General features: G+C 40.1%; 1 protein-coding gene and 1 pseudogene across 2 annotated transcripts in view; one reads left to right on the plus strand and one right to left on the minus strand.

The window, feature by feature from the left end:
- Nucleotides 1-1793: 1793 nt before the first annotated feature.
- On the plus strand, nucleotides 1794-12919 carry LOC115142317 (protein lifeguard 2-like; annotated as a pseudogene).
- An 88-nt stretch (nucleotides 12920-13007) lies between these two features.
- The window catches only part of LOC115143099 (RNA-binding motif, single-stranded-interacting protein 2-like), a 57946-nt gene continuing 47545 nt past the window's right edge, over nucleotides 13008-23408 (minus strand). For both annotated transcript variants that reach the window (XM_029683176.2, XM_029683175.2), the window contains exons 6-14: nucleotides 21063-21142; nucleotides 20351-20460; nucleotides 20065-20108; nucleotides 19698-19791; nucleotides 19441-19491; nucleotides 19037-19147; nucleotides 18315-18392; nucleotides 17815-17902; nucleotides 13008-17345 (exon numbers count right to left, since the gene is read on the minus strand). In XM_029683176.2, the coding sequence (XP_029539036.1) occupies nucleotides 17822-17902; nucleotides 18315-18392; nucleotides 19037-19147; nucleotides 19441-19491; nucleotides 19698-19791; nucleotides 20065-20108; nucleotides 20351-20460; nucleotides 21063-21142 (649 nt within the window). In that variant the 3' untranslated portion in view covers nucleotides 13008-17345; nucleotides 17815-17821. The remainder of the gene's footprint in view (nucleotides 17346-17814; nucleotides 17903-18314; nucleotides 18393-19036; nucleotides 19148-19440; nucleotides 19492-19697; nucleotides 19792-20064; nucleotides 20109-20350; nucleotides 20461-21062; nucleotides 21143-23408) is intronic.

A 23408-nucleotide genomic window follows, 5' to 3' on the forward strand; every position in this document is an offset into this window, starting at 1 on the left:
TTACCTTTGGCAGCAATTACAGCCTTGAATCTTCTTGGGTATGACCCTACAAACTTGGCACACATGTATTTGGGGAGTTTCTCCCATTCTTCTCTGCAGATCCTCTCAAGCTCTGTCAGGTTGCATGGGGAGCGTTGCAGCACAGCTATGTTCAGGTCTTTCCAAAGATGTTCGATCAGGTTCAAGTCTGGGCTCTGGCAGGGCCCCTCAAGGACGTTCAGAGACTTGTCCCGAAGCCACTCCTGCATTGTCTTGGCTGTGTGCTTAGGGTCGTTGTTCTGTTGGAAGGTGAACCTTCGCCCCAGTCTGAGGTCCTGAGCGCACGTGACCAGGTTTTCATCAAGGATCTCCGTTCATCTTTGCCTCAATCCTGACTAGTCTCCTAGTCCCTGCCGCTGAAAAACAACCCTACAGCATGATGATTCCACCACCATGCGTCATCGTAGGGATGGTGCCAGATTTCCTCCAGACGTGACGCTTGGCATTCAGGCCAAAGAGTTCAATCATGGTTTCGTCAGACCAGAGAATCTTGTTTCTCATGGTCTGAGAGTCTTTTGATGCCTTTTGGCAAACTCCAAGAGGGCTGTCATGTGCCTTTTACTGAGGAGTGGCTTCTGTCTGGCCACTCTACCATAAAGGCCTGATTGGTAGAGTGCTGTAGAGATGGTTGTCCTTCTGGAATATTCTCCCATCACCACAGAGGAACTCTAGAGCTCTGTCAGAGTGACCATCGGGTAGTTTGGCCGGGCGGCCAGCTCTAGGAAGAGTCTTGGTGGTTCCAAACTTCTTCCATTGAAGAATGATGGAGGCCACTGCATTCTTGGGAACCTTCAATGCTGCAGAAAGATTTTGGTACCCTTCCCCAGATCTGTGCCTCAACACAATCCTGTCTCGGCACGCTACAGACAATTCCTTCAACATCACAGGGCTTGGTTTTTGCTCTGGCATGCACTGTCAACTGTGGGATCTCATATAGACAGGTGTGTGCCTTTACAGGTCATGCCCAATCAATTGAATTTACCACAGGTGGACTCCAATCAAGTTGTAGAAACATCTCAAGGATGATCAATGGAAACAGGATGCGCCTGAGCTATGGGTCTGAATACTTATAGATTTCTGAGTATTTTTTTATTTAAAAAAAATCCATTGTAGAATAAGGCTGTAACGTAACAAAATGTGGAAAAAGTCAAGGGGTCTGAATACTTACCGAAGGCACTGTATATAAAAAAAATACATGTTTGATTGTAAAAGAAGTTCTAAGAAATGATGTTTAGAATGTTCAGCTCTATTCACGGAATCGTGAAATTGGTGGTGGACTGCTGGTCTCGATAGAGGGAGGGAGGTATGGGGAGGGAGATATGGGGAAAGGGAGAGTCAGAGAGAGAGAGAGACATAGAGAGGTGGATATTATTGATGATATTATAAAAGGTTTATAAAATGTATTATGAAAATAGATTTGGATGATGTGCTTTGACTGGCAGAGCTCCCTTTCCTACTACTGTAATTCTACTATGGGGTCAGTATGTTATATACTGTAAAGGACATGTAATTCAGATATGCAACACAGTTTCCCCTGCCTGGATCATCAGCTGATCATTCAGTGTATTGGTTTGGGCCTCCTAATTGCTCTGAAGCCCTTTGGGAAACGTGTTTGTCAGTGTTACTACAAACAGATCAACCACCCCTTCTTTGGTTGAGGCAGTGGTACATTCCTGCATGTCAAAATGCTGAAGCCTTACCTGGATGTTGCGAGATCGGCCTCATTACAGCAGAGATAGGGGGGTAAATGGGATCAGAGTTGGAGAGGGATTAACCTCCTAATGGTGCTCTATATAGAGCTTTGATGGTGTAATCCGCACAGTTACCACAGATTCAGCACAGCCACTGTAAGAACAAGTTCAATCTCTCTCTTCTACTGTACCACGGCTGAAAGAAAAGGACAGGAAAAATGCATAAGGGAAACAAGGGATACAAAAATAAAAAGAAGAGAAAATAAGCTTTATTATATAGAAGGAAATCTACTACTTAGGTTGACAAGCCATTAACATCATAAGAACAAGGATATCAACACCATAAACAACAGCAATTCAACACTACAAGGTGCCAAAAATACACAAATATGACTAAGGGAAAGGTAAAGATTTCTCTCTCTTGTCAAATTACTATTTCAAAGCTGATGTGAACAGAAATTGGTTGTTGTTCTGAATTTCCAATTCCAGACATTATATGTGGTTTGCTCTCTGATATACTATAGAATATCATCATAGACTATCGTATAAAAAAGAGAGAAAGAGAGACAGACAAATATTTCTCTATTTCTTAAATGTTATGCTCATTCACTGTAAACAAGTCTCTGGTCGTGTTCCCCTGCTCAGACGTTGCATGCATCAACCAATAGTTGCGTGCCACGTCATCAACTGTGTCGTCGGGCACAAAATTGCTATAACATATGATGTGGTTAGCTGATATGTAAAATACCTATCCAGTCATTGTAAGATCTGGCATGCGTCAACAACGCCTGGGCAGAGGAACAAACTGTCGGCCAAACTAAGATGGCTGCCTACTGAGAGTATCCTAATCCTTATCCTATCCTAAACACTGATGAAACATGGAGGTTTGTTTATACTGATACAGGCCTCTATGTGTAGCCTACCTGGATTATCAGTGGATCACAAGGAGTTGAATGTATGAATAGAATCATGTATAGAATACAATATAGCAAGTTTATAAATTGTGTATCCTTCACTTGCCCATTTTGTCTTATAGCAGCAAAAGGAAGTTGAGTTGAAAGAAGTTGAGTTGGATGAAGTAAGTTTTATGTTATAAGAGAGCAGAGCCGGCCCTAGCCTTTTGTGGGCCCCAAGCAAGATTTGGTTGGGGGCCCCTCCCACCTCACGACCTAAAACATGACTCGATAGAACATTAGTTAGTTTCAAGCCATGCTTCATGGCTATAGCTACGTATGTTTCCATTAATTTGTCCCAAGATTTTTTTAGTCAATGTTTAGAAAGTTTGCATAGAAAATTGATGTAACAATTGACTGCTACTGTGTGTTTCCATTGAGCTATCCCGTGTCAATAAAAAATGCTGGATGTACAGTCATGGCCAAAAGTTTTGAGAATTACACAAATATTAATTTTCACAAAGTCTGCTGCCTCAGTTTGTATGATGGCAATTTGCATATACTCCAGAATGTTAATGAAGAGTGATCAGATGAATTGCAATAAATTGCAAAGTCCCTCTTTGCCATGCAAATGAACTGAATCCCCCAAAAACATTTCCACTGCATTTCAGCCCTGCCACAAAAGGACCAACTGAGATCATGTCAGTGATTCTCTCGTTAACACAGGTGTGAGTGTTGACGAGGACAAGGTTGGAGATCTGCTGATTGAGTTCGAATAACTGAGTGGAAGCTTCAAAGGAGGGTGGTGCTTGGAATCGTTGTTCTTCCTCTGTCTAACATGGTTACCTGCAAGGAAACATGTGCTGTCATCATTGCTTTGCACAAAAAGGGCTTCACAGGAAAGGATTTTGCTGCCAGTAAGATTGCACCTAAATCAACCATTACATTTACATTTAAGTCATTTAGCAGGAACTTCAAGGAGATTGGTTCAATTGTTGTGACGAAGGCTTCAGGGCGCCCAAGAAAGTCCAGCAAGCGCCAGGACCGTCTCCTAAAGTTGATTCAGCTGCGGGATCGGGGCACCACCAGTACAGAGCTTGCTCAGGGATGGCAAAAGGCAGGTGTGAGTGCATCTGCACGCACAGTGAGGAAAATACTTTTGGAGGATGGTCTGGTGTCAAGAAGGGCAGCAAAGAAGCCACTTCTCTCCAGGAAAAACATCAGGGACAGACTGATATACTGCAAAGGGTACAGGGATTGGACTGCTGAGGACTGGGGTAAAGTCATTTTCTCTGATGAATCCCCTTTCCGATTGTTTGGGGCATCCGGAAAAAAGCTTTTCCTGAGAAGACAAGGTGAGCGCTACCATCAGTCCTGTGTCATGCCAACAGTAAAGCATCCAGAGACCATTCATGTGTGGGGTTGCTTCTCAGCCAAGAGAGTGGGCTCACTCAAAATTTTGCCTAAGAACACAGCCATGAATAAAGAATAGTACCATCACATCATCCGAGAGCAACTTCTCCCAACCATCCAGGAACAGTTTGGTGATGAACAATGCCTTTTCCAGCATGATGGAGCACATTGCCATAAGGCAAAAGTGATAACTAAGTGGCTCGGGGAACAACATTTCGATATTTTGGGTCCATGGCCAGGAAACTCCCCATGACCTTAACCCCATTGAGAACTTGTGGTCAATCCTCAAGAGATGGGTGGACAAACAAAACCCACAAATTCTGACAAACTCCAAGCAATTGATTATGCAAGAATTGGCTGCCATAAGTCAGGATGTGGCCCAGAAGTTAATTGACAGCATGGCAGGGCAGATTGCAGAGGTCTTGAAATAGAAGGGTCAACGCTGCAAATATTGACTCGTTGCATCAACTTTATGTAATTGTCAATAAATGCCTTTGACACTTATGAAATGCTTGTAATTATACTTCAGTATTCCATAGTAACATCTGACAAAAATATCTAAAGACATTGAAGCAGCAAACCTTTTGGAAATAAATATATGTGTCATTCTCAAAATTTTTGGCCACGGCTGTAATGATGTCACACATTTAAAAAAAAAAAAAGTTTTGCAAAAACCTACAGTGTTTCCATTACCCATTTAAGTAAGTTGTGCATTAATACATTGGTGATCGCCCTCCCACCTATCTATTTAATGTCTCAGGTAAGTTGAGAAAGCAATCAGAAAAGCAAGGCAAAGCAATTCAGGTGTTCTTGAAAGTCTGGACAATCCTTATCCTGCAAAGGAACATAATTGTTGTTGTTGTTGAAAAAATAAATAATGCGAGCAATAGGCAATTAGAATGAATATGGAGCGGAGCTTTATTGTGGCGCGATGACATCACATGCCCTGCGCACCTTCAAAATGATTCAGCAAACATCATTTATTCAAAAAACAGTTTCCATCATCATTTGTTGCAATAAGAAAGTCAGACAAAATAAAAATCCACAATTGTGTGTGAATAGATAAAAATGTTGTTGATCTTTAGAAAATGTCTCTTATATTAGATTTTCTTTTGCAACATTCCTTTTGTCAAGTAAACCTGAGTCAAGGAAAACCTGAGTCAATGTAAACCTGAGTCAATGTAAACCTGAGTCAATGAAAACCTGACTGTTGTCACACAGTGACTGACATAACAAGAGGGAAACTGCACCACCAATTATACAATTTTCAATTTGTGTATTCTACTATTCAGACTTTCATCCATCCATAGCCTAAGAGTGTCTTCCATAGTTATTATATATTATCTTATTAAGTCAGGGGTCCTACACGTGACACGTGATCCGTGAACAGGGCGAGACGGCTCTGTACGAGTGAAGTGTTTATTAAAAGTGTTTTTCAGTTTGATACTACATACAGTGAGCTCCAAAAGTATTGGGACGGGGAAAATGTTGTTGTTCTTTTGGCTCTGTACTTTAAATGATACAATGACTATGAGCTTTAATGAGGGTATTTTCATCCATATCGAGTGAACCGTTTAGAGATTACAGCACTTCTTGTACATAGTCCCCCCATTTTAGGGGACCACAAGTATTGGGACAAATTCACTTATATGTGTGTTAAAGTAGTAAAAAGTTAAGTATTTGGTCCCATATTCATAGTACGCAATGACTACAACAAGCTTGTGGAGTCACTTTTATTGTAGATAATAATATAATATGTTTCTAAACACTTCTACATGAATGTGGATGCCAACATGATTTACAGATAATCCCGAATGAGTCGTGAATAATGATGAGTGACAAAGTTACAGATGCACAAATATCATACCCCCAAGACATGCTTGACCTCTCACCCCTGCATTAATAGGGGAGGTTAGCATTTTTTGTGGGGTATTATATTTGTGTATATCATTTCAAATCCAAAATGCTGGAGTACAGAGCCAAAACAACCGCAGAATTATCCCTGTCACAATAGTTTGGGGCTGAATGTATAAAGACTGGTATCTCTGATCATTTGTGTATCTCACCATATACCCAGCTGTCTCCAAGGACAGGCAAAGAACACCCACCCAGCTATGAAGAGGCTACTGCAGGTAATAACAAAACATCTTTGTATCTCAACTAGTCAGTTACACAGGATATCTCATCCCCTTCTATCAATGGACACCTTTCTGGCTACAGTATGCAGTGGTCTTCTACTGCTGGACGCACACCAACCACCTTACTATAGAACAAAGACAAATGGGCAGGAAAGGGGGATACCTAGTCAGTTGTACAACTGATTGCAATTCAACTGAAATGTGTCTTCCGCATTTAACCCAACCCCTCTGAATCAGAGAGGTTCGGGGGGCTGCCTGAATCAACATCCACGTCATTGGCGCCTGGGGAACAGTGTGTTAAGTGCCTTGCTCTGGGGAAAAACAACAGATTTTTTACTTGTCAGCTTGGGGATTCGATCCAGCAACCTTTCGGTTACTGGCCAAACGCTCCTACCCGCCAGGCTACCTGCCGCCAACATTTTAGCGTGTGATGTAACCAGGGTGGCAGGTAGCCAAGCGGTTAAGAGCATTGGGACAGTAACTGAAAGATTGCTAATTTGAACCCTCAAGCTGACTAGTTGAAAAATCTGTCAATGTGCCCTTGAGCAAGGCACTTAACCGTAAGTCGCTCTGGATAAGAGCTTCTGCTAAATGACGTAACATGTAAATGTCAGTGTTGAATCTTTACACATCTGCTGTTTTAACAAGATGTTTAACTCCCTGTCTTCCCTCCCTGTCAGATTATAAGGAGATGCAAACCCAGTTCTCTTGGGATGACCAGGCCATCAGGAGGATCTTCATCAGAAAGGTACTAAAAACAGCGAGGGACAACCTGAACTCATAAGAACCACCCGTCCAATAAGAAACACTTGTTTTCGTCTTCCGTTATCCTTCCAGATGATGATATTACTGTAACTGAGCTACACAGACTTTTCTAAGCATGCCTGATCTAGCATGTAGTAGAGTATTTTGAGGGTGTGTCTGGGCCGTCCCCTCTTATTCCACCTCTGTATCCTTATAGGTCTATGCCATCCTGATGATCCACCTCTGTGTCACTGTGGCCATTGTTGCGCTCTTCACATTCTGGTATGTATCATATCCAATACATTGCAAATATATCCAAAACATAAATATCCCAATACATTTGATGAACACGAGTGTGTGTGCACTCTACATTGCGTAACACTCTCTCATTTCTCCACAGTGCACCAGTGAGGTTCTACATTCAGACACACCCCCTCCTGTACATGTGCTCCTAGTAAGTGACAACTAACATCTTGATTGACATGTCCTGACTTTTCCTCACCTAGCCAGTGAATCCCAAACCAGCCCCTCACCCCTACCAACTTGCTTGCAGGGCCCTCCGTTGGCACTTGTTGCTGACGAAACTCTGAGGGCGACTTCAAGATTGGTGAGGGGATCAAATAAACCCATCGTCTTTGGGACACACTTGTGACTTGAATGATGGAATTCATGTTAGACATTTCAATAATAAAATTAGCAGGACTTTCAACTGAAAAAATTCCCCCTGTTACAAGATATAAACCTCAGTAACAGTATTTAATTAAGGATGTATTTCATATTATTCTAAATCAGACTCAAAGAAATTACAAGCCTCCATTATTTTGTGTGAAATTGTGCAAACTCAAAAACAAATAGCTGCGTTATGGGATACCACTTCGCTCAGCGTAGCCAGATAGGAAGAGGCAAAGTGAGACATTTTACTCGACCCAAAATCCGTTCACGAAAATAAGCCCACGAAGTGAGGAGTTTTTCTATGGAGGTCAAAATAGAGTGCCGAATTTGGTCAACAAAAAATGTAATTGCTAATTTGCTACGTGAGGCTTATTTGATCTTGTATAAGTGTCATAAGGGTTAGGTTATTAAGAATGCACTGATATAAGTGGACGCACGTGGCATTTCCGCATCTTACCAAAAAATGACTTTTTATCGGAGTCCCGCCTGCATTCCCTCTTTGAGGACATGCATTTCCATTGTTAGAGCGGTCACTCAAATATCTTGTCAATATAATAGACCATCTTTAGTGTAGCTATGTCAGTTGAAGTGCTATCTGAGGGTCTATTAACCTTGCTGAAGTGACTCATAGCACCCGGAGAGCTCACACACTGGTCTGGACAGGAGGCCTACGTAAATGCAGTATTCGCTCAGAAATTGAGCCGACACATTGATTTGTTCTCTCGAATATATAATATATATACATTTTTCCTCAGGTGTTGAGACCTCTGGTTGTTTGGATTTGAAAATCCAGCCATTGTAATGGAAGGGGGCAGTGCGCTGGGGCTATGTGGCTGTGCATGTTAGTGATGTGCAGGTCAGCTGTTTGTTCCCCCACACCTACCGGCAATGGCTAATAACCCATCCGCAACCGCCCGACTATATGTATAAAGTGAAAATCTGAGGCCTGACCCTAACCTGCAAATATAGAAAAATGCGCCGTACAGTCAGATGGCGGAACAATGTTTTGACAGGCCTTTTTCTTTTAGATAGGCCTATGTTTCTGCTTTTCATTTCTGACATATGGTAGGCTATTTGTCAGTCAACGTGTCTATAATTAGATAGATGCAGCTTGTCTTCTGGCATTACTTGTTGCCCTAGAAGACTAAAGAAACCTTTGCTCACCAGAATAATGTAATGAATCGATAGATTGAATTCTCCAGTCTAGTTAACACGGGTAAAGTTCGCTTTGTCTTTCCTCTTTCATCTCTGCTTCTTGCCTGTTATGAGGCAACCCGAGCATCACTAGTGCCCGTGGGTGTTTTAGTGAGACAGACACAGAGGAGCACCAACCAGTAAAAGCACAGCACCCTTCACTATCGACGCATCACGCCAACAACATCAAAACAGCCTTTCTAGCCTCTGAAGTCAGGAGGACGTTGAATTAGGACTACTAATTAGCCCCTACACCCTCCATCATTTTTACGCCCTCGGGTTTGGGAGACTTGTGCATGTGACGTATGCGCAAATGGTGGGCCGATGGGTAACAGGAAGGGGGTGATTAGCTATGTAATTGTGTTCATAATGAACTGGTTTCTTTTTGCTTTTCAACAGCATGATGTTCTTGCCACCTACATCGCATTGAACTGCTGTGGTGAACAAATCAGGTAAGAGTTTCCCTCCTATGAAAATTACAATCTGGGTAGTACACAGCACTTACATCAAATCTTGACAGTCATATCAAAAAACAGATGTAATATTCACTAAATCAAATAGTGAATGTAGTTTTAATACACATGAACACAAACACTTATTACACACTAAGCAGGTGTATAACACAGTAATGTATCTACAACATTATTCCTAGATAATGGTTGTGATCATCCATTGTAAATGATAACTTGCAATATTATAGAGTGAACTCACCAACCTGAGTTGTCTGTATCTCTATAATAGGAGACAGTTTCCCTGGAACCTTGTTCTGCTGGCTCTCTTTGTGAGTATGAGGAGGAACAAATATGAAAGAAATAGAGAGAATAGCATGTACTCAATACTCTCCCTACCGGTCTTTGCACCTGATTCACTCTACTCTGTGTTTGTCTCTGTTCTGTCTGCTTTCAGACTCTCAGCCTGGCCTGCATGATGGGCTTTGTGTCCAGGTAAATTACTTGTGTTTATTGTATGTGGGGGGGAAGGAGGAAAGGGAGATACCCAGTCAGTTGCACAACTGAATGCATTTAACCGAGTTAGTTGGGGGCTCAAATGTTGACATCAATTATTTATGAAGATAAGAATGAATTAACACATCTATCAACATCTACAAAGTATGTGTAGGATGACTGGTTGATGGATTAACCAACTCTGTTTCTCCAGCTTCTACAACACCAAGTCAGTGGTCCTGTGTCTAGGCATCACTGCTCTGGTGTGTATGTCTGTCACCATCTTCAGCTTCCAGACCAAGGTGATAAAAATGACCCCCATCCCCACACAGGCTTCCTAAAAAAAACATACAGATAACGTAAAATAGTCATGAATGAAATTCGTATGTATCACTAGGGCCAGGAGTTTTACTTTACCACATGACCTGACCAGGGAAAACTCCTAACCCTATGTATCAGTGCAATCTTTTGTTAAATGGTTTTCTTCTGACAAAATGAATATGCTGCAATCGGATAGATCATGTGTGCATTTTAACAACACCCCCCTATTCTCTCTCCCTTGTATCCGACTGTAGATTGACTTCACCTCCTACCAGGGAGTCCTGTTTGTCCTGACCATGGTCATGCTGTTCTGTTGCATCATACTCTCCATCGTCATCCCCTTCGGATATGTAAGTAGCCCGTCTGCCTGCTTAGCTTCCATTGACAGCTGACACTGTAAATAAGGACAATTAGGTCACATGATGGCGTAATGAGCATGTGTACCTTTCCAGAAGGCGATAAGAATAGTTGTGAGGGACTGATAGTGAGTTTATATATAGAGTGACGGTAAGGCTTTTGGCCCTCACTCTCCCCATTTGGGTGGGTAGAGACTAACATGTACAAGATTGATTAGTCCTGGGTATTCCTTTAAAGGGATAGTTCGGGATTTTGACAATGAATCCCTTTATGTTATTTCCCAGAGTCAGGTAAACTCGTGGATATAATTTGTATGTCTCTGCGTACATTATGCAGGAAGTTAGAGGTAATTTTGTGAGCTTCCTGCATACTGGTCACAAAGACATAAAAATGGTATTCATGAGTTCGTCTGACTCTGGGGAAGTAGATAAAGGGCTTCATTACCAAAATCCCAAAGTATCACTTTAATCTTGTGAGATGATTATAAGATATGATTATACCGTGTCTTTCCTAGATTGGTGGCCTATCCTCATTAGGATTGGTTGATACAATTCTTACTGTCTGACACAGGTGTCCTGGTTACAAGCCATCTACGCTGTGATAGGAACTATCCTCTTCACTCTGGTGAGTGGCAGATATTCAACACACATTCATCATTGGGAAGGCCCAGAGTTTTTCCTGGTCAAGGTCACATGGTCAAGACACATTTCTGGCCCTAATCATTGGGTTACAGTCTGTAGCGAAATGGTTTGATCTCAACCACCCCCTCCCTCCACTCTCTCTTCCTCTCTTAGTTTCTGGCGTTTGACACCCAGCTGCTGATAGGCAACAAGCGCTACACTATGAGTCCAGAGGAGTACGTCTTTGCCACCCTGAACCTCTACCTGGACATAGTAAACCTGTTCAGCTTCCTACTGTCATGTTTTGGAGGGGGCCGTGACTGATAAATCTGTCTACCCGTCTGTCTCTCAATCTGTTGGGAAACATAAAAACATCTATCAAACTAGATGTCTGTCTATTTCTCATTTGGACCACATGGGTGTTTTGGCTCACTGCACTCCCTCAGCCCAATCTCCCTCAACCTTAGAACTTAAAGTGGCACTCCAGTCTCCTTTTCACCTCATTTAACACCCGATTATCTGAACAAAAGGCACATCTCAATAGGTTGTCCAGTTATGTCCTACTCCTTGATATTTGTAGTTATGTCTAAAAACCACTATTTTTCTCAAAACATATATTTTTTTACCCTTTATTGTGTGTACTTTACTGTATTTATACTTGGGATATCGCTTTTCAACAGTAAAAGTTTTTTTTTAAATAACTGGAAGACGTCTTTAAGAGCTTCTTTCATTTCTGTCTTCTTCTCAAACAACCCTGGTTCTTCTGTGATAAAAAAATAGGATATTTCTCACGTCTCATAGTCTCTCGTCCTGACAGACTGTTTACCTTTAAATTGAGCAGCTGGCCAGCGAACACACAAGATTTGGTTCTGGGTGCCGAGATTGCATAACCTCACCTTATTTATGGCGAACAGTTGGAGAGCAGGTCAGCTTTGGGAAACAACAAACCTGGCCATTACTTAGAAGGGCACTTACAGTAAGTAAGTAGTGTGTTTGTCGTCTGCTCTGTGTTAGGAAATGAGGGTTACAAAAGCACATAACGATAAATAGCATTAACATTTTGAGTCACAGAATGTTGGTGACACTGTTCTAATACTAAAACAGTATAATACTTGAACTTATTGTTCTTTCTAGTCTTCAGAGAAACCGATTTCTGGTTCTTGTCTGTCATCAACTCAGCACAAAGAAGACAAAAACAAGTAACCATTGATACTGTATCTTTCTGTAAATATACCCGTTTCCTGTTTTTTTAAACTATCATATTGATTCAGGAAATCTTTTCAACTCAGCAGGGTTGAGTTTAATTGTCTTAACTGTAGTTTTGATACGACAGAGTATCTTCAGATGCGTTTCGTAGATGACATTTTATTGTCAGTTATTTTGTACATTATTACAGATTCTGATCTGGATCAAATACATTGCTAAGGTTCCAGCTTGGAACTACATACTGGAACTTCCAGGTAATGGCCAGATAATATTTTCCAAACTACAATGTGATTAGAGTAGTTTCTATATGGTCATGAAGGCTCTGTATCTGGTACGGATTGCTTTTATGCACGTTTAGCTACACAGATACATACCCAGACACATCCAGAATGACTTCAAATCCAAAGGGAAGAAGTTTCATGAACAATCCTATTAGATCCTACAATTGGTTTATCAGTTGCAAGTTCTATTGTGACTCCTCTGTAAAGGTTCATGTATGGCCTTTTGAATGCAGTATCATTATTACAGTGTCAAGGCTTGGTCAATAAAGTTGTGTTTGGATGTTACTATGATCAGCCAAAGGGAAAGGAGCTTACACCTTTTCGATGGATATCAATCACTTTGGTTACCACATTGAAAAATGTATATTGAACAAACATAATACGATTCGCTCAACAGTAAAATAAACTTGGAATTTTTATGTAATTGACTTGTCTTTCTTTCAATTGTATTCTAATAATTTAGGTAATAACTTTTTGGAACACAGATACACCCATTAAAAAACATATTTTTTAATTAAAAAAGAACATTGACATGTTAAAATTCTAAGAGTAAAACAAAGAAAGAAAATACTTTTTTTTTTTTTTAGAATAAAAAACAAGAGTTACAGAGACTTGAGCAACTCTGGCACAGGAAGACGAAAGTAACCGAGTGGCTAGCCAGCTAACTAACAAACGAACCAAATATCAAAACCTCTCTCCTCTAATACACTGTACAAAATGAGTTATTGTATAAATAAGGAAATGTTTTACAAGCAGTGAGAGAGATGAGACAGTTGTATGTTCAAAATGTCAGATTTCTGCCGAATTACCCAAGAGATTACAAAATGACTCAAAGAGTACAACTTTCACAAAATGTGTCTCAAATGTAATTTTATAATTTGAGAATGTTAACTATACTTTAATCTGATCTACTTTTGATATTCTAGGTTAAAGTAAGACATTTTTAAACAACCAGTGTGGCTCCCATCTATCCACTGCTAGGACATCCCGTTTTAGCAGCAAAACATTTTGAAACTATGAAATAAGCCATTGAAGCTACATGATCTGGACAACAAGCAAGGACAGGATAATGCTAGGTATGAGGGTTTTACTTTACATAAGCATGGTTTGAAAATAAGTGCAAGTGAAACCTCTGTTTCACATCTTGTTTTTGCTCATTTTCCTTGGTATTATAAGATACCTGTCAAAGGTACGCACCAGGGAAACATACAATAGCCTCAAATGTGCTCCCTCAGACAATGATTTACAGGTCATTGTAGCTAGTTGTAACTTAAAGTGAAAGTCCACTCCAAAATTGAAATTTAGATCTACAGAACAGATGGACATTATACCGCTTTTGGGGTCTGAAGACGACTGACAAACAATAGATTTTGGATCCCTTTAACACCATTCATCATAACACAATGGATTACTTGACTAATACTACATTCTCACAAGGAATTGAGTGTCATATAATGATTTGCTCTCCCCAAAAAAACAGCAATAAGCAAGTTGTCAAATCTGAAAATCTGATTCAATGAACAAGACTGCAGTGTAACAACTGGTCATTTCATAGTTTCAAAACCACGTTCTTTTTGTATTTAAAGTGATGGCTGATACATGGACTATCAGTTTATTACAATAGAAAATAAAACCATGACATTTTCCTTCATGAGGAGCATTGGATCTGAAAACGTGTATTATCTGGACAGATCACAAGACATCAACAAAACACTCACATCAACAAAGGTGGAAACAGGAACAAACAATGGTCTTGACATGAGTTCAACCAGAAAAAAGAGTGGAAAATAGTCCTAATATTTACAGAAAGATAGATAAATGCTGAGCTCTCCTCATCAACACTAAAAAAGCTAAGTAGACCCATTGCCCTGTTCTCTGTACTAAAGATACAGTAGCATATACTGGTCTTCAGCTGGATGTACCAAACCGAAACAAGCAAATGTCGATAAATGAAGCACACATGTATGGATCTCTATTCAACAATACATTCATTCAGAACCTAAAGGAAACATATTGCTTGTTCACCACTGACCAGGGAACTGCCACTTAGCGAAGATGTTACTGTAGCATTACTGTAGCTTTGTATGCCAATATGGATGAGCGAGGCATGTTCTCCAAGACAGATACTCTGACAGATCGCTTTGCTGACAGGTGGATGGCTTCATCATCTTTGGTGTTGCAGACATAAATAATAACGAACAACGTTTTGTAGGGCGAGGACCGAGGTATAGAGATAGGGAAGGAAGAAGAAACAGTATATGTGATGTCATTAATACTGAAGAATGGCAAAAACCCAAGATCCAGTGTGATGGGGGGATGTTTACTAGGGTAACACTAGGTTTTAACAAGGCATGGTTCAACTCAGCCCTGTATAATATTACGTCAATATAACATCTGATATTGATTGCATCTGTATGAACTTTTCTTTGCCAAACCCTCAACCGTAACTGAAACTGAATAGGAGAAATGAGGAGAAAGAGGCTTCCCCTTCTTAAATAGGGCTAATCTGCCTGGTTACAGTTAAGGCTTAGACATACTTTGGTCGTCATTTCTAACAAAATCCGCCAAGTTTACGCATTTTTGTCTTTGTTGAAACAAGAAACAATTCATCCAAGGTTTAGTTAACTGCTGTAGAACAATTAGTTATGGGACACTTTTTCACCAACACTTTCATATTCTGTTTGGTGTTTTCTGGATAGCAGCCTCATTTTCTCTGACAGATACAATAGAATGCTTTTACACTAGACTAGATGTACATCTCCACTGGACTGGTCTGAGCTGGAGGGCAAGGTTGCCATTGAGTGTCATTGAGTGTCTCCAAGATAAACGTGGACGTGTTTCAGTTAAAGCCTATTTCACACAGGCCTGAAAAACAATATCATATTGAACAACACAGTGCTCTGGAACGGAAATGAACGTGAAGAAACATTTAAAAAAAAAACATCAAATCATCTCTTAAGTTTGCATGGACCATGTGCAAACGCACAAACTCAACACAATAAAAAAAATCCTATGAATCTCTTATAAAATAAAATCTCAAATCTAAACTTTTTCCCTACTGCTAAAATCTCAAATCTAAACTTTTTCCCTACTGCTAAAATCTCAAATCTAAACTTTTTCCCTACTGCTAAAATCTCAAATCTTTTGAAAATAAAATACATCAAAAACACGTTTTTATAACAACTAAATCAACAACAAAGATAAAAGGCATGACAGCTCAGAAGGGTTCAAGTGAACGCCCCAAAAGAGAAAACATACTTTACTTCTTTCTACAAATTGTTTTATCAAATGAATTGACAGTCAGGAATTCAAACTCAGGAGACAACAGCAGCATTGAGAAAGACTTGCAGCTCCCTTTCCCAACAACAAAGGACTCTTAAGGACTCTTCTTAGTCCTACTTCTCCCCTCATTGCTTTGCTTTTTACTTTATTTGTTTGAGCTATTTTTCACACCTATTTCATAGTAACCCAACTGCTCAAAACTAAGGCATGTCCACTTATTTGTCTGTCTACTTTGTACAAAAGGTGAAATTCCCTATAGACATCTGAACAACTACCAGAACAAAACCGCTTAAAACCACTTCTTATGGACACTGGTGTGACATGGACTCTAGCACAAACCAAGTCAAGTATTTTGTATAGTAATTATTTTGTATAATTATTATTATACGATCTATGAATCCAATAAAATCCAATAAAAAGATTGTATAGTATAGTAATTAATTTATTAAATGTTGAATAATATTATAACAATTAATTTTGTCTCAAGTGTTTGGAGACAGAAGGTGACATTTGGATGCGTCATATTACATGATACCCTAAAAAAAACAATAGTTAATTTTCTTCTCGTAAGAAAGTTTTACAGCAATATCAAATGTGCTTAATTTTTAAAAATCATTTAGCTCTTATTTAACACATATTAATTATTTTCTAAGTGGTATCATGTTTATTGCCAGTGTTGGGCATTTACCAGATGTGTTAAATAAAGAATTTTATTAAATAAAATTTACACAAAAGCAAGTGACATGTTTGAATATGACTAAATATCTAAAAATAGAACTATGATGTACATATAAATAAGAATGATCATGATTGTCCTCTGCTCATAACAAATTCTGAGTGTTTATGAGTGAATGCTTTATAAGGTTTAAGTTTGACTTAATTTTAAATCTATAAATAATGAATGTTACCATCTGCCAGTGAGGTAACTGAACTTTGCCTTTTACTGGATTAGTTTTAGAGAGAAGTAGCTTTAAACGGTTTGTTTAGCATTTTCCGTACTTAAAAGTATCCTACACTAAAACATTAAACCAACTAAATGTGTATTAGTATATTTTTTTATGTACAAAATATTGTCAAACTGCTGTGAATAGAATGTCAAAAAACAGACATAAAAAATTTAAAATTAAAGTTAGCATATTTTACCAAAAAATAAAAGACACATTGTGTTGTAATTACTTTCCTTTTACCACTCTGAAACTCCAGAATGCTTTTAAAAAATAAGAATTTGTTATTTTACGTGCACAAAAATAACGCTTTGTGTCATTTCCCCCTTTCCAAATTGGTTTCTTTGTTCAACTTAGTTTATTTTTTCAGTTCTCAAAAGAGATCAAAGCTTCCATTGCAGAAGACTTCCACCTTTGGCTGATTGACTCTTGAAGAAGAGAGAGGAAAAGTCCAGACAAAATAAGCATGTTAACTTCTTTTTCAAAGCACACACGTATTCCTTTTGTCAACAGTGTTCAAGTCTGGTGCTAACAGAGCTCTGTTATCTTCTTGTAGAGAACCAACCCTCTGTGGTACAGTCAGAAAGATGGCCTCCTGACCCCGAGCTGCAACACACACACTTACCTCTGTCACACTACACCTTTTACATAATAGATGTAACATACAATATTTCATAAGTCTACGTACTTTCCATATCATTATCTATCTGTGTAAATGAGTATATTTCCAGAATGCTGATCAATGCTGATCAATAAATTCACATTTTCTTTAAGGTGGTCAATATCTGACACGCTTTAGTTTTTTTTGTGAACTAACAAATTGGCTCCTACATGCAATGTTCTGACATGGAGCTAGTAGGGAGGAACAAGAAATAAGTAGTAATGTACCCCGAAACTAAGTTAGCAAATACAGTGTGGTACGAAAATATTAACACCCTTGATAAAGACTATCAATAATGACTGAATAAAGTAAATCATTCAAATACTGAGCTATATTGTATGCCCCAAAAAATGGGACCAAATACTAAACTTTTGACTACTTTATTTATAGAGTTGATGTTTGACATAATCCTACCTTAGCTTCACTTGGTGTGCTGGTAGGAGTAGTTTGTGTGTTCTGCAGGTGCCTCCATAGCAACCTGTTGCTGTTGTCCTCCGTTCTCCTTCAAGAAAAGGAAGGAAATGGAGTGGAACAGTATTAATAGGTCCCTGAGTTGAGAACTTCTTGTAAGAGAAACACCCTATTGTCATCCCTTTAAAGGAATACTTCAGGATTCCTGTATGAAGGAAGTTAGAGGTAGTTTAGTCTCACGAGCCAATGCTAACTAGCGTTGGCGCAATGAATGGAAGTCTATGTTATCAACTAGTATGCTATCAGTTACCATAGACGCCCAGTCATTGTGCTAACTCTAGTTGCCAATTTCTCTGATGCTAACTGCACGCAGAGACATAAAAATGGTATCCACAAGTTCATCTGACTCTGGGGAAGTATATAAAGTAGATTGCCAAAATTCTGAAGTATCCCTTTAATTAGTTCTGCATAGTTAATGCTTATGGTGTTGGTTGGGGTCTTACCTCTACAGGGACACTGGAGGGAGGCACTGGTTGGTACTGGGGGATGTATGTCCCCTGCATAGTGTTGGCAGGCATATACTGTGACAGGACGAGAAGAGAAGAAACCATCAGTCATTATTACTGTGTAGAGATCCAACGTCAACAGGACTCACAACATCATGCATAGGCAACACTTTCATCATGCATAGGCAACTGCTTTTATTTTCAACTGCAATTCAGTACAACTTGATTCACCTTAGCTCCACTCAGGTTTGTTCAATGTGTTTTAGTCTTGAGATGAGACTAAGGGACCAAAGGAGAGGGGGTAGAGTGGGTATCTGTGGGGTGTTGAAGGGAGTGGAGGGGACGGTGGAGTGGGTATCTGTGGGGTGTTGAAGGGAGTGGTGGGGGAGATGGAGTGGGTATCTGTGGGGTGTTGAAGGGGGAGATGGAGTGGGTATCTGTAGGGTGTTGAAGGGAGTGGTGGGGGAGATGGAGTGGGTATCTGTGGGGTGTTGAAGGGTGAGATGGAGTGGGTATCTGTGGGGTGTTGAAGGGAGTGGTGGGGGAGATGGAGTGGGTATCTGTAGGGTGTTGAAGGGGAGATGGAGTGGGTATCTGTGGGTGTTGTTGGGGGAGATGGAGGGTATCTGTAGGGTGTTGAAGGGGGAGATGGAGTGGGTATCTGTGGGGTGTTGAAGGGAGTGGAGGGGAGATGGAGTGGGTATCTGTAGGGTACTAACCGTGCCTGTGCTGCCCAGGGATAGGTGGCTGAGCTGCTGGGTCATGGGGCCCATCATGGAGGTGGGCTGAATGGACATGGCATGGTCCATGGTTGGAGTCAGGACTGTGCCCTGGGAGAGAATGAAAGGGAGGGAGAGAAAGAGGGTGGAGACAGAGATAAGTGGAGAGAGGAAGAGAGAAGGACAGTAAGCCAATAAATCAGAGACATGATTACAGAGAGTGACAGAGAGATAGAGGGAGAGAGGGGAAGAGAAGATAGAGAGGAATATAAATAGAGACAGAATGACAAAGAGAATAAGAGCGAGAGAGATTGATGAGCAGAACTTCAAGCTAACCAGATGTGGAGGGAATAGTAAGGAGTAAACTTTAACAGCAGAGGTAGAGAATACGATTTACTACTCACTGCAGGCTGCATGAGGTACGACTGGTGGTGCATCCAGGAGGGACTATGTAGCTGGAGAGAGAGAATAGGAAAACACAGCATCTTTACACAGAAACACACAGGGGAATGAGTAGAGATGAAATCTGAATCCGGACAGGAAATAAAAATAACAATAACAATTACATAGCTCCAATGGCTACAGAGATTTCCTCCTTCATGTGTTTGCGAATGGCAGTTTGGTGATGGTGGTGTGTGTGTGTGTGTGTTCTGTGTCTGACCTGGTAAGATGAGACTGGTGAATGCATGTAGGGAGAGAGGGACGTTTGGGCGATCATCCGGTTTGGGGCCAGACTGTAGGGTGACGAATAGAACCTGCACAACATACACACATCAAGCCATGCATGTCAGAAAAATCCTTACAAAGGATTTACTCTAAAATGAATAAGCATAAATAATATGAATGTATTGTGCATGAAAGTTATTATAAAATAATTGAACTTTCAGATAAAACTACAGCGCAACAAAATAAACTAGTGATGTAATGCCTCCTGCATCCACCAGGTGTCTCTGTTTAACAGGGACAGAACGCCTGACTGATGTTTGTTTTTGGGTGGGCTGACTCCGTTTTTGTCTCTCTGTACTCACCCATTCTGTAAGGCTGTGGGGTCATATGCTAACGTCATCCCTCCCTGGGACAACAATACAAAGAACTCCGAATAAAAAACCATGAAGGTGACATAATCACAGATATGCACAAATAGAATGTTTAGTTAGGTTAAGAATGTTTAGGGTTAAAACACACAATCCTATCTCTGTGAGATCAGATTCCAGCTCTCTCTTGCTTTGACAATGACCTTATTTAGAACATGCAGTCTCTAATTCCAAAACGGCAATTCATGAATGCCTCCACCCGTGAAATCAAGCCTCTCACCGTCTCTCCATCCCTTGCCCAGGGCCTGCCATTCTGAATGTACTTCCCCTGATTCTGCCTCTTTTTCTGTCCCCCGTCTGCAAACTTGCACAATAATGGTTCCGGGGGCACTGTGGGAGAGAGAAACTGATGGAATCAAAGGGTCAATTCTGTAGGAGGCAACGAATACCAATCCACTGGGAGAGTTGAGGGGGGAAACCAGGAGCCTGGGATCAGAGACCAAGGCCCTGTTCAGACAAAAACCCTAGCCCCTAACCTCTAGATACTTGTGGAGATCTGAAGGGATTCAATAGGTTTAAGCAATATGGTGTTATCTCCACATGGCCCTCTGAAAGATGGAAGTTTTTGCCATATTGCTTATACCTGTCCAATCCTCTCAGATCTCTGAAAGTTTTTAGGGGGTAGGGGATAGCAATCGTTTTTGGATACAGCTCTCGATCTGCCATCTGAAGTAAATAACTGAGGATCATGTGGTATCATAACATCTGGGCATGGTGGAGAACACATAGATGAGACACGTAGAGAGATCTGCCATCTGAAGTAAATAACTGAGGATCATGTGGTATCATAACATCTGGGCATGGTGGAGAAACATAGATGAGACACGTAGAGAGATCTGCCATCTGAAGTAAATAACTGAGGATCATGTGGTATCATAACATCTGGGCATGGTGGAGAAACATAGATGAAACACGTAGAGAGATCTGCTCACCTGGAACTCCTGGTGGAGTCTTAATAAATTTCCCATTGAAATGTTGAATAATGGCTTCGCACTTTTCTGTGGACTCCATCCTGAAACACAGTCAAACATTCAAGCCCATTAATCAGAGAGACCCTGGTGTGACCCCTGTTGCTGCTGATATAGCATGTACCTATGGCTGCTAATGGATCATTCAACCAATTAGGTGCCTTTTGAGTAGTGTAACTTAAAATGAATCACTTATCACATTAAATAAATAATTATCTTCAGAAATGACTTTGTCAAAGCAACAACATAACTAGGGCTTTACAATTATGCTGAAAACTTGGAGGACTGTTGGGGTTAAATAGGCTTAAGTCTTCTTAGAAGTCACAGAGGGTCATTAGCACTAGCAAGTCTTTTTTCATATAAGAAAAATGTATAGAATTTTCCATGTGGTCTATACTAAAGGGCACTTCATTTAAAAACAGGTTTTTAAAACGCTATATTTGTGTACTCATTTCATTGAATGACCCTAATGTAGCATGTAGCTTTAGTATAGCTGCAGGTGTAGCATGTAGCATGTAGCATGTTGCTAAAGCTGCTGCTGGTGTAGCATGTAGGGCCCAATTCCGACACGAGTTAAGCATGCATAAATCAAACGTAATTTCCTTTTTATGCACTTTTCTCTCCATGCGTACAGTGCCTTCAGAAAGAATGCGCACTCAACTTTTCCCGCATTTTGTTGTGTTACAAAGAGGGATTCAAAGGGATTTCATTGTCAACGAAATACAAAAAAACACTAACATCTCTTGATTAGAGTTTTCAACCCCTGAGTCAATACATGTTAGAATCACCTTTGGCAGCGATTACAGTTGTAAGTCTTTCTGGGTAAGTCTTTAAGAGCTTTGCACACCTGGATTGTACAAGATTTGCACATTATTCTTAAAAAAATGTTTTATATCTCTGTCAAGTTGGTTGTTGATCATTGCCAGACATCCATTTTAAAGTATTGCCATAGATTTTCAAGACGATTTAAGTCAAAACTGTAATTAGGCCACTCAGGAACAATAAAATCCAGTGTATATTTGACCTTGGGATTTAGATTATTGTCCTGCTGAAAGGTGAATTTGTCTCGCAGTGACTGAACCAGGTTTTCTTCAAGGATTTTGCCTGTGCGTTGCTCAATTCCATTTCTTTTTATCTTAAAAAAACTCACTAGTCCTTGCCAATGACAAGCATACCCATAACGTGATGCAGCTACCACCATGCTTAAAAATATGAAGAGCGATACTCAGTGATGTGTTGTGTTGGATTTGCCTCAAACATAGCGCTTTGGATTTAGGACATAAAGTTCATTTCTTGCAAATGTTTGTTTTTTTCAGTTTTACTTTAGTGCCTTATTGCAAATAGGATGCATGTTTTGGAATATTTTTATTCTGTACAGGCTTCCTTCTTTTCTCTCTGTTATTTAGGTTGGTATTGTGGAGTAACTACAATGTTGTTGATCCATCCTCAGTTTTCTCCTGCCACTGTCTGTAGCTGTTTAAAGTCACCTTTGGCTTCATGTTGAATTCCCCAAGCGGTGTCCTTCCTCTCAGGCAACTGAGTTAGGAATGAAACCTGTATCCTTGTAGTGACATGGTGTATTTCTTTAACATCCAAAGTGTAATTAATGACTTCACCATGCTCAAAGGGATATTCAATGTCTTTTTTGATTTTTTTTACCAATCTACCAATATGTACCCTTCTTTGCGAGGCATTGGAAAACCTCCCTGGTCTTTGTGGTTGAATCTGTGTTTGGTCTTTGTGGTTGAATCTTCCCGACTGAGGGTCTTTACAGATACTTATATGTGTGGAGTACAGAGATGAGGTAGTCGTTAAAAAAAAAAGAAAGTGAAACACTATTATCGCACACAGAGTAAATCCATGCAACTTAGTATGGGACTTGTTAATGAAATTATTACTACTGAACTTATTTAGGCTTGGTATTTTCAAATGCCAGGCATGTTACAAATCATGTCATTGCTACATTGGCTGGACATACTATAGAGCAAGTTAAAGTGTACAAATATTTGTGTGTGTGGGTTGATGATAAGCTGAGCTTCACTGTGCATGTAGAGAACTTGATAAGGAAGCTCAAGCTGAAAATAGGATTTCATGACCGGCATAAGGCTTGTTTTTCTTTTGAGGCCAGGAAGGAGCTGGTACCATGTACATTACTGTCGGTTTTAGATTTTAGTGATGTTATATATATATATATGCAGGCCTCAACCACTACCCTGAGTGCACTTGATTCAGTGTATCATGCAGCCCTCAGGTTCATTACAAATCAGAAACGTCTAACACATCACTGTGATCTCTACAGCGCTGTTGGCT

Source organism: Oncorhynchus nerka, linkage group LG15 (genome assembly GCF_034236695.1).
Source record: "Oncorhynchus nerka isolate Pitt River linkage group LG15, Oner_Uvic_2.0, whole genome shotgun sequence".
Taxonomy (NCBI): Eukaryota; Metazoa; Chordata; class Actinopteri; order Salmoniformes; family Salmonidae; genus Oncorhynchus; species Oncorhynchus nerka.